The following is a 12,721-nucleotide window of genomic DNA, read 5'->3' as shown; positions in this document are numbered from 1 at the left end:
ATTATAAGAATTTGTTTAACAAAATAAAGAAATACAAACTAATGGGTACTTCACACTATATGTTTTTTACATATGAGCTGTCACTTTGCATATATATTTTGTACGGGAGAAGTGACAACTCATATGTAAAAACATATCGTGTAAAGTACCCATAAAGATACTCTTATGTTACACGCTAAAACTTTCATACGAAACTTTCCCATTATTTTGGCGTTCATAGGTCGAGTTCCATACAAAAGTAATTTTATGAAATTACTATAATGGGGAACTCGACCTAAGAACGCCAAAATAATGGGAAAGTTTCGTATGAAAGTTTCAGCGTGTAACATAAGAGATACGAACATTGCTGTAATTCACGAGACGCAAATTATTTTTTAAGTGGAGTTAGAATATTTTTGGAAATCTGAACTGGAGTTGGAGGAAAAATGAAAAACCATTTGGAGGATGAAGCAATATTAGTTGCGGTGTCACAAAAAGCAGAGCAGAGGAAGTAAACTCAGTTATGATCAAATTTAATGGAGAATTTTTATAATTTGTATTAGTGTAATAAAGTTAATATTCTTGTTTACTCGAATAAGCAATGTATTTTATTTATTTTGGGATATTTGCAATGGTTTGCATTTTATAGCATCTTTAGACTGCATTTAAATTCAATCCAAAACACTACATCAAAGGCTGTTATTTGGCCTTATGTATTTGGCCCTTATGAGTTGTCCGTTATATTTTGCGTTTTAAATATACATCAAAAAGTAAATAATTATTTTGCAGAGAACAAATGACATGACTGGAAGAAAATAAATAAAAAAATATAAAAAAAGATGTGGAAGGATTAAAGATTTCACACAATTTTCTTCGACAAATTTAATAATTAAAAATAACATGGTATATGCAAACACCAAGCGTTTCAATTACTTTGTTCGCTTGTCGAACGACGTACACGAATTAACCAGTTTCCACGACACCATTCGTAATTAACAGAAACATAAACAACATTTCTGTCATTTATGTTTCCTTGTTTTCACGTAAATTTGAACCGAAACACACATAAAATATTGTTACGAATGTAACTGATAGGTTTAAGTTAGTTTAGTTTAATTTCCGTTAATTTAAAAATTTTAATTGTAACGAAAAGTTTTTATTACGCAGTTACTTTATTTAAGCAACAACAACTACCATGTAGAACTCTCTTCATTATTCTAGATGTTACTTTACCTTTCATTAATGTGCTTTTATCATAGACTAATTAATGTAGAGACATCGAACGCTCTCATTTTTCATTTCCTACCAGATGTCGCACGAAACGATTTGGGGCTAGTCATCTGACTCAAGCCAGACTGGGGCTAGTCAAATGACTCAACTTTGAAAACAATTTATTTGTTTTTCTACAAATTAGGGTCTCTGTTTGCAAACTGCGCCACTTTAAAATGTACTTTACATATGAAATTAACTATGCCACTCTTTTTGATAGACATATAGTTCGTAAATATTAATATTTTTAGGAGTTTTCGTTTGAGTGAAACAAGTAGCTGTCACTCAACCCACAAACATGCGTAAACGACATCTGTTTCGCCGCAGATAAATGGTGAGAGCCATTCTTTGTCTCTACATTAATTAGTCTATGCTTTTATTTTGTTTTGCCATAATCATGTAATTATTGTTTAGTTTGTTACTTCTTTGCACTTGTTTGTTGTTGTTACGTCATTACTGTGCTTGTCGTCCAATTGTATTCCCCCATGTATGTATGTGAGTATGGTTGTTCGCTTAGTGCGAATGTGCGTCTGTGTGTTCGCTGCACAGATTCGAGATGTTGCCATATGTGTTCTGGAGGACTCTAGAACAGTGAGACTTTGGGATATAAATATAGGGGAACTGGCAATGACGAGTGGAGTTGTGTTTTAAGCGTTGAACCATAGACTAATTAATGTAGAGACAAAGAATGGCTCTCACCATTTATCTGCGGCGAAACAGATGTCGTTTACGCATGTTTGTGGGTTGAGTGACAGCTACTTGTTTCACTCAAACGAAAACTCCTAAAAATATTAATATTTACGAACTATATGTCTATCAAAAAAAAAAAAAAAAGTCCGAAAATTCTACCAAAGAGTCAAGCATCAAACTGATGGCTTTGGTACAGGCACATCCTCCTGTAGAGACCAGCAAGGTAATTTGGTAACTGATACAGATAGTGTACTCAGGATATGGAAAGAACATTTTTCAAAACTGTTGGTATCCAATAGCAGCGAAGACGACGAAGATACCACAGTCCCAATCCCAGAAGATGGTATTGAATGTATACTGCCCAACCAAGATGAGGTAAAGACAGCAATAAATCGGCTGAAGAATAATAAGGCAGCAGGGGCCGATGGCTTACCAGCCGAGCTGTTCAAAACCGGAGGCGACACGCTGATAAGGTGTATTCATCAGCTAGTTAGCACCATCTGGCAGGAAGAACGAGTACCCGACGATTGGAACCTGAGTATCCTGTGCCCCGTCCACAAGAAGGGAGATAAGACTGTATGCTCTAACTATAGGGGCATAAGTCTACTCCCTATTGCCTACAAGATCGTGTCAGGGATATTGTGCGAACGACTAAAGCCAATGGTCAACGAGATTATTGGACCATACCAATGCGGCTTTAGACCTGGCAAGTCCACCATTGACCAGATATTTACCCTGCGGCAAATCCTGGAGAAGACCCAAGAGATGCAGATCGACACCTACCACCTTTTTATCGATTATAAAGCAGCCTTCGACAGTCCGCTGCGCTCAAAGGTATTCCAAGCCATGTCTGAATTTGGTATTCCCGCAAAGCTCATCCGGCTTTGTAAAATGACTTTAACTGACATGAGGTCCTCAGTTAAAATAGGAAAGAACCTCTCCGAAGAGTTTGGTACCAAAAGAGGTTTCAGACAAGGAGACAGCCTTTCGTGTGACCTCTTCAACATCCTGCTAGAAAAGGTTATACGAGAGGCAAACGTCAAAAGAAGTGGCACAATCTACACCAATAGTCACATGTTACTTGCTTATGCTGATGATATAGACATCATGGGTCGATCAGTAAAAGAAGTAACTGATACCTTTATAAAGGTCGAAGGAGAATCTGCTAAAGTGGGTCTGGCGGTAAACGGTGAGAAGACCAAGTTGATGGTGTCGACGCGCAATGCGTCCATTGAGCTCGGACCGACTGTGGAAGTTGGTTCCTATAATATTGAGGTAGTAAAAGACTTCGTCTACCTCGGCACCTCCGTCAACACAACAAACGACATCAGTTGTGAAATAAAAAGAAGAATTGTATTGGCCAACAGATGCTACTTTGGATTAAGTAAGCAGTTTAAAAACAAAGCCACATCTCGTCAAACAAAAATAACGCTCTACAAAACACTGATACTACCCGTGCTGATGTATGGCTCCGAAGCCTGGGTACTTGCGCAAGCAGACATGGCAGTGCTTGGTGTGTTTGAGAGAAAAATTCTTCGAAAGATCTACGGACCAATCTGCGTTGACGGTGAATATCGACGTCGCATGAACCACGAGCTGTATCTGCTATACAACGACATCAATATTGTTAAACGTATCGAGATGCAGCGATTGCGTTGGCTAGGCCATATCATAAGAATGAGCGATGATGAACCCGCTAAAAAGGCGTATGAATACATGCCACATGGCGGTGCACGCAGAATTGGCAGGCCAAGGAATAGATGGCGCAAACAAGTGGATATTGAGATGAAAAGGCGCGGTATTCCAGTGTGCAAAGCAACAAATAGAGAGGAATGGAGATCTCTTCTTAGTTCGGCCTATAGAACAAATGTTCTGTAATGGGCCAGCTAAGTAAGTAAGTAAGTATGTCTATCAAAAAGAGTGGCATAGTTAATTTCATATGTAAAGTACATTTTAAAGTGGCGCAGTTTGCAAACAGAGACCCTAATTTGTAGAAAAACAAATAAATTGTTTTCAAAGTTGAGTCATTTGACCAGCCCCAGTCTGGCTTGAGTCAGATGACTAGCCCCAAATCGTTTCGTGCGACATCTGGTAGGAAATGAAAAATGAGAGCGTTCGATGTCTCTACATTAATTAGTCTATGGTTGAACTGAACAGATCGGTTAAATAAGAGCTGCGTGCTAACTAGAGACTTGCTGTGTGCTTTGTAATTAAAGTCGGTTCTGAATAAGTGTAATAAAGTAAATAAAGCATTGTAGAAACGTAATCTAAAACGAACCCTGTTTTATTTGGTACAAATCGTATCGGGGAATAAAACAACGTCTACACGGAGATTAGTTAAATCTAATTCCGTAACAATTGGTGTCAGGAAGTGAGATTACGATCATCCTACAATGAAGTTTAAGGATCTACGAGTGGAAGACTTGAAGAAGGAGCTAAGTAAGTTGGAGTTGTGTTCTACTGGCAACAAGGCCGAACTACAAAAACGCTTGTTGGAAGAGTTCGAACGCCGTGGAATGAACATCGATGAATATGAGTTCGACGGTAAGGAGGAAGTCGAGTTATCGGCAAAGGGCGAATCCAGCGTTGAGGAAGTTTCGTCGGTAGCTGCCAGGGGTGACGATTTGAAATCAATGCTGGCTATGATGATGCTGGAAATGAATAAGAAAAATGAAGAAACTTCCAGGCTTATGGCGGATATGAAATCTGACAACTGTAAGATGTTAGAAGAGATGTCTAGAAAGAATGAAGAAACTTCTAGACTTATGATGGACGAAATGAAAGCAGAAAATTGCAGAATGGTTGAAGAAAATTCCAGAAAGAGTGAAGAATATTCCAGAAAATTAGAGGAAAAGTTGGAGGAGAACTCTAGAAAAATCACCGAAAACTTAATGGCGGAAAATTCTAGGATGTTTGAAGAAAATTCAAGAAACTTAAAAGAGGAGTTGGAAGAGAATTCTAGAAAAATTAACTAGAAACTCGAGAACATCACGATAGTGATTGAAAAGAGAGTAGAAAACATGGAGGTGCAAATTAAAGAGTTGGATAAAAAGATTCTGTCTGTTGACGAGAAATTTCTGGCCCATGATGAGAAATTTGTGAACCTTGAGAAGAAAATGTCGGAACTGGAAATCAAAGGCTGCCCAGCGAGAGCTATTCATAACACGTTAAAAATTAAGCCTCCAGTGTTCGACGGCTCTACCTCTTTAAATGTGTTCAAATTACAGTTCGAGACATTGGCTGCTAGAGATTCTTGGAACGACAACGACAAGGCGGTATCACTCCTTATGGCATTGAAGGGTGATGCTGCTGACGTATTACAGAGTATTCCCGCCGCTTCTAGGAACAACTATGGAGATATAATGGCTGCTCTTGAACGTAAGTACGGTAGTGAACACAAGCAAGAGATCTACCGAATGGAACTGAGGGGAAGAGTCCAGAAGCCAAATGAGACCTTACAAGACTTTGCGGCTGATATAGAGCGGTTGGCGCAGTTGGCATATCCAGGAGAGACACATCCATTGGTGGACCGCATAAAGATTGAGACATTTGCAAGTGGTATTCGTGATCCAGAGATAAAATTTGCGACGTATGCGGCACCGATAGGAACATGTGCAGAAACCGTGTCATTTGCCCTGGCCCAAGAAACCGCGAGGATGCTGGTGAAACCTAAAGCTTACAACGTGAGGAGGCTGCAAGTTGAGGACAACTATTCCCAGACCGTTGTCGACCTGCTGAAAGATGCACTGATGCGTGTGAAACGAGGGGCTGCTAGAACGAAAAAGACTTGTTATAACTGTCGTAAAGCTGGACACATGGCACGAGAATGCATATTGGAACGACCAAGGCCCCGATCCACCTCACCGCCTTCAAAAAGCGACGACCAACCGGTGGCCAAGAATCTGGAAAGAGAGATATCAGGTGAATCAAATAAAATGAATTCCGTCGATCACGAGGCGCCGCTGGCAGAGAATGAAAACGATGGTCCCACAATTTCTATAGCCATAGTCCAGCAGAAGAACCACAACTTAACGGTGAAAGGCTTCGTCAATGGTGTATTGCGTACCTTGACATTGGACACCGGTGCAACAAAGTCCATTATTAGACCGGATTTGGTAAACGGGAAGGTATTGCCGTTAAATGGAGTCAAATTGCGGACGGCCACAGGCGAGACTACAACGGTGCATGGAAAGGCCTACCAAAGGCTGAGCATGGGTAGAAAATCGGTAAATTTCGATTTTATAGTGGCCGATATTGTGGACGAAGTTATACTTGTTCTAGACTTCATGATTGCCTTCGATATCAACCTGGACATAAAGCACCGTGTGATGACTTGGTCCAATGTGGAAATACCGATAAGTGTGGGCTACAACGAGGAAAGCAAACATCGCCCAGAGGCAGAATCCGGCGAGATCGCTGTCGATGTCCGTACGCTGAAGGTGGAAGCCGCCGACAATTGGCCCGTAGGAAAGCGGAAAAATCCAGCAACGAGGACGAGAAAGCGAAGATGTGCGTCGAGGAAAGGTCCATCGAAAAGCGGCCGTACAACAAGGAAGGACAAGTCCGATGACGACCAGGTGGCACTTAGGAAGGTGACCACAAAGAAAGAAGGTATAACGTCAAGATTCCTGGAGAGAAAGCAACGTCCAGAAGAGCAGAAGTCCAAAGCTGACGCAGTAGAGGGTACAACTAAATCGGTTGCCACCACTACGGAACGAGAACTGCGTCTAGTCAAGAGGAACAGGCTTAAGCGGGAGGCAGTGTTACCAATGCCCATACCACAGAGAGGGAACTGTGCCTATTCGGGACGAACAGGCTTAAGCGGGAGGCAATGTTACGAATGTAACTGATAGGTTTAAGTTAGTTTAGTTTAATTTCCGTTAATTTAAAAATTTTAATTGTAACGTAAAGTTTTTATTACGCAGTTACTTTATTTAAGCAACAACAACTACCATGTAGAACTCTCTTCATTATTCTAGATGTTACTTTACCTTTCATTAATGTGCTTTTATTTTGTTTTGCCATAATCATGTAATTATTGTTTAGTTTGTTACTTCTTTGCACTTGTTTGTTGTTGTTACGTCATTACTGTGCTTGTCGTCCAATTGTATTCCCCCATGTATGTATGTGAGTATGGTTGTTCGCTTAGTGCGAATGTGCGTCTGTGTGTTCGCTGCACAGATTCGAGATGTTGCCATATGTGTTCTGGAGGACTCTATGCATAGACTAATTAATGTAGAGACAAAGAATGGCTCTCACCATTTATCTGCGGCGAAACAGATGTCGTTTACGCATGTTTGTGGGTTGAGTGACAGCTACTTGTTTCACTCAAACGAAAACTCCTAAAAATATTAATATTTACGAACTATATGTCTATCAAAAAGAGTGGCATAGTTAATTTCATATGTAAAGTACATTTTAAAGTGGCGCAGTTTGCAAACAGAGACCCTAATTTTTAGAAAAACAAATAAATTGTTTTCAAAGTTGAGTCATTTGACTAGCCCCAAATCGTTTCGTGCGACATCTGGTAGGAAATGAAAAATGAGAGCGTTCGATGTCTCTACATTAATTAGTCTATGGTTTTGCCTCTTTTCGGGGTTAATACCCCAGACAGACGGCAGCGTTAATTTGCATTAATAACTGTATTTAATTTTGGCCTGACAGACGACAGTTTCTGCATTTACGAAACAGTTGATTGCTGTTTTGTTGTTGTTTGTAATGTATTTTTTGTTTTCCTTGTGTCTCAGCATGAATATGCTCTCTCCTCCATATGAATATGGGCTCTCTTCTACGGCATTGCCATATTGAAATACCTAAATGCCTTTTAAATGCAGCTCGATTTTGTGCATTAAGAATGTGGATAATGCACGAATTAATTTGAATTAAGGCAGTTAATGCAAATTAACGCTGCCGGCTGTCTAGGGTATAAGGAACGCTTTGCAGGTCAAAAATGGTAACAAATGGTAACCTCAGGTAAGTGAAGGAAAACAGCTGAAGATTTGTCCCAATTTACATTAGGCGAGTTTACTTGCGGCAATTGTCAGTTTGTAGGTGAGAGAGGGGGCTGAGAGGCCAAGGGTTACCATATGCCTCACCTCTCTCTCCATCAAACTGACAATTGCCGCAAGTAAACTCGCCTAATGTAAATTGGGACTTTAGGAATTCTGGAAAAACAAGTGTTCTACAGATTGTTTTCATTTAAATCTACCTCTTTACTTATACCATGATTTTTCCATAAGTTCGTAATAATTTTGTATTTTTTATATGTTTCTATTTTCAAGACAATGTTTTTGTTATTTGTTTCCTTTTTGTTTCTGATTTTTACGTGATTTTGAACTAATGGACAAAAAATGTGTGTGGAATTAGAAGAAAACACAACCTTCTTCCTTCTGCATCTATATAAAATATTTAGTTCATTAATTCTCATTAATCTTTTTTCTAAAAATTTTTGAGTTTTCAACAAATTTTTCAATTTTGAATTTAGACGTGTCATAAATAATTTTTTCGATAAATTCTTTCATTTGTTAGGGATGGGACTTTTTATTCGTCTTTCAGAGAGTATTTCTACTTGAACAAAGTAAAAAAATCGTCGTTCGTTCATAGAATTTTGTGTGGGGAAATAACAGCGTGTTTTTGTAAAATGTTTTTGTCCATTCGTTCGTCGATTACATGAACGAAGGCACCATTTGGTTTTCATAGCGGTTGACGTTTGTATTCGTGTGACAAACAAATGAAAGCTTTTTATTTTCGTAATTTTTCGGTTTTCGTAAGAAAATCAGACGAACGGATACGTCAAAAATAAACGAATGGAAAAGACCCATCGTTTTGAATGAAAATTAAATAATTTGAGTAATAAATGGCACAAAACACACGCAAACTGGAAGGGAATTCAATTTTATTTATTTTCATAGAAGCACACGCGTATATGTACATCCGTTTCTTCATATTATCACAATTATTTTTGGACAAATTTGATTACATTTTTTTTTTATTTTTTGTTGGTCATCTGTTTATCGGGGTAGCCATCAAGTAGCAAATTTTACGTGCAGATGCCTATGCAAAATTCACAAAATAAGTATCATGGAAACCCTGAAATATAAAAGCTTTTATGAAATAGACGAAAGCTTTTAGATAAAAACGAATGGTTCGTAAAAATTTACAAGAACCAAATTTTGAACGTATACGTTTTAGTACGAACGGTTCGTGTGACAGGCAAGCATTTTTACAAAAACACCCTGTAAGTCGCGGTCCACACTAGCGTGAATTTCATTAAAAAATGTCATGAAATTAGGTGTTCTTAAATCGAATTCCCCACTACACCAATTTTATGATTTTACTCTACCATGGAGGTCGATCTAGAGACGCATAATTTCATGCAATTTTACAATGAAATCACTCTAGAGTGGACCGGGACTAAGTAATTTATTCGTAATTATCTCTTATGTAACTCTTATCTCTAAAACCACACGCGGAAACTTTCATACGAAACTTTCCCATTATTTTGGCGTTCTTAGGTCGAGTTTCCCAATACAGTAATTTCATTAAATCACCTTAGTATGGAACTCGATCTATAAACGCCAAAATAAGGGGAAAGTTTCGTATGAAAGTTTCAGCGTGTAGCTTTAGAGTATGTTACACGCTGATACTTTCATACGAAACTTTCCCATTATTTTGGCGTTCTTAGGTCGAGTTCCCCATTACAGTAATTTCATAAAATTACTTTTGTACCCAGCAAAATGTTCGATGCCAAAGATGACATTCAATCATGGGTGCAAGTGATCTAGCATGTCATCTTTTTAGCATCTTCATCGATGAATTTTATATGAGCGTGGACCCCAAAAGATGACGTTCTTTTCTGGATCCTAAGCATGTCATTTTAACCAATGCTTTGGCATGTCATTTTCACCAACCCCTTGGCATGAAATTTTCATATTGTGTGGAAAATGGAAATGCTGTATTGAAATATGGTTTTCATGAAAAACAAAACTCTTTATTAATTCAAACGAATTCATGAAATAACTACAATTAATTTATCAGTTTAGTTTTTCAAAAGTTTACATCCAAAATTGCAATGTAATCACCACCGCTGCAACGCAAAAGATTACTTCCTCCGTTCTCCGCAACTGATATTCATCTTCATCTTACAAAAGGTTTTTTCAATTATCTTCCCATCACCAGTTCAGATTTCGACATGGACTCCAAATGCACTCCTTTAAGTATTTTTATTTCGTAAATTACGTTTATTTTATAATTTTGTTATTTTATAACAACATTTTGGTAATTTATACTCTTTTGTTAAGTGAAGGAAATATGTAGGGATCTACAACCCGGCTTGCTTTAGGGATCTCTAAGAACAAAATGTAACGAACGGGGAGGAGAGACTTTTTATGGAAAATACCATTTATGCTTAATTAATTTATTTTTAATTGTTTCTTTCCAAAAGTAGTTTCTTCTTTATTTTCAGATTCTTGTTCCTTTTCGTTTCGGACTTTTTTTTCAAATTCCAAGAAGCGAGATTTGATTGATTTCATTCTATGTCAGATTTAGAACAGACAAGGGAACTTTTAAAATAGCAATGTGTGCAGTCCGATTCTATTTTTAGCTCGATGGTTGGGACTTCATATAATACCAATTGTTTAGAAGTTTTAGTTGTTTGATATGCAGGAAATGTAAGACAACATCACGACGACAGTTCTAACAACTTTGGTCTGATCCAGAAACTGCAAGAATCTACTTATTTTTACTACGATAACAATTTTTCCTTTATGTTATCGGAAAAAATAGTAAAAATTAGTAGATTTTTGCAGTACTGGAACATACCAAAATGAAAATAAACAGGTGTGTAAATAAAAACACAAACATCATCTCTATTGGATCGATGGAATGGGTACAAATGCTGATGAAAAGATCGGATCTTTCACGACTTCCTTTGCATTGGTTCAAATCCTAATGAAAAGATCGGATCTTTCACGACTTCCTTTGAACCAATGCAAAAGATGACATGAAATCACGTCATCGCAAAGAACCCCTTCCGTCAAATTTTGCTGGGTATGGAACTCGATCTATGGCGTTCATAGATTGAGTTCCATACAAAAGTAATTTTATGAAATTACTGTAATGGGGAACTCGACCTAAGAACGCCAAAATAATGGGAAAGTTTCGTATGAAAGTTTTAGCGTGTAACATAAGAGTATGGGTCGAACAACAAATAGAGAAAGAACGACGTACCGTGGAAACGGCACATTACCAAACTCTTATGTTACACGCTAAAACTTTCATACGAAACTTTCCCATTATTTTGGCGTTTATAGATCGAGTTCCTTACTAAAGTGATTTTACGAAATTACTGTATTGAGGAACTCGACCTAAGAATGCCAAAATAATGGGAAAGTTTCATATGAAAGTTTCAGCGTGTAACATAAGAGAAAGCCACTGGGTTTAATAGATCGGGGTTTAGAGAATCGCACTACTGAGCAATAGAGGAACTAAAAGTACGACTGAATCAAATAACTGCTGGTTCCGATAGTTCACCTACGGAAACATTTCATTCAACTAGTTCGTTCCGGAACGACACAACTCAACTTCAAAGAAAAACAAAACATAAAAACACATCAAGACAAAATGAGTTCCCAAACACCGCAACAAAAAGTGCAATTACCCGATGAGGAATTGGATTGGATACAAATGCGTATTGAGTCTGGACCTGTGTTTCCAGAATCAACAAAGGAAAAGATGATGCGTAAAATCAAGGAAAATCCATTGGTACCAATCGGTAGGGGCGTCATGCATTTTTTACTTATATAAGAAAAAGGTAGTAATTAATAACAGGCAAATAACGTCATCCATTTTCTATCTTATAGGATGTATAGCTACAGCATGTGCATTGGGTTATGGTTTGTATAATTTCCGTACAGGGAATCGTCGAATGTCGCAAATGATGATGAGGGCTCGCATTGCAGCACAAGGATTTACTGTGGTCGCCTTGATTGCCGGTGTCGTGATGACTTATGGCAAGAAAGATGATAAATAAGTCTGGTATGATGCCGGCCGGCATTTGCCTTAAAATATTTCGAATGAGGATTGGGAAAAGAAAGTTGCCTGTTGCAATATTTAATATGTAACTTGGGGGATTCATTTGTTTGGTATTACTGTTTGTAGTTTCTTTTTTGTAAAAAAAAATGTCTATAATAAAAACGAGAGCTGTGTATTTGTATATAAATTATTTATACGATATCGTGATATTCAAAAACAGTTCTCGGATATATTGTGTAAATTACAAAAATATATATATTATGGAGAATGTGTTTAAATTGTTATCTATTGCATCCACGGTCTAAAAAGCAATACATAGATCATTATGTTATGATAAACTGCTTTCCACTTCGAGAATTCAGACGACAAATTGCAGTAGTCGGGGATCTCGATCTAAGAACCCCTAATTTATAATACAAAGCAACTGACGTTTCAGAATTCAGCCTATATGCATTATGTTAAATACTTGCTCTGTTTCAGAACCTGCTTCCTTTATGTTATAGGAAAAAATAGTAAAAATTAGTAGATTCCTGCAGTACTGGAGCAGACCAAATACAGTATGCAAAGTTCATATTCGTACAAAGTTCAAAAATGAATAAAATCGTTAATAATTCCATATTTTATATGCAAATATGATACAATTGATGGGGATTACTATAACGAAAAAAGATTTAAAAATAAGAAAATAAATTTTTAATTTATTCCGTCATTTAGGTATAGATGGCGCCTGTGTGGGTGGCAAAGTTCGTAT

General features: G+C 37.6%; 1 protein-coding gene across 1 annotated transcript; it reads left to right on the top strand.

The window, feature by feature from the left end:
• Positions 1-11,474: 11,474 nt before the first annotated feature.
• LOC141396359 (HIG1 domain family member 2A, mitochondrial) lies at positions 11,475-12,160 on the top strand. The gene is made up of 2 exons (XM_073971739.1): positions 11,475-11,710; positions 11,799-12,160. Exons 1-2 carry the CDS (start codon positions 11,560-11,562, stop codon positions 11,966-11,968), a joined length of 321 nt encoding a protein of 106 aa, XP_073827840.1. The 5' UTR covers positions 11,475-11,559; the 3' UTR covers positions 11,969-12,160.
• The last annotated feature ends 561 nt before the right edge of the window (positions 12,161-12,721 follow it).

The sequence above is a fragment of the Musca autumnalis genome, unplaced genomic scaffold (genome assembly GCF_047663935.1).
Source record: "Musca autumnalis isolate F117 unplaced genomic scaffold, ASM4766393v1 scaffold_3, whole genome shotgun sequence".
NCBI classification, from domain to species: domain Eukaryota; kingdom Metazoa; phylum Arthropoda; class Insecta; order Diptera; family Muscidae; genus Musca; species Musca autumnalis.
This window is presented reverse-complemented; position numbering and strand designations above follow the sequence as displayed.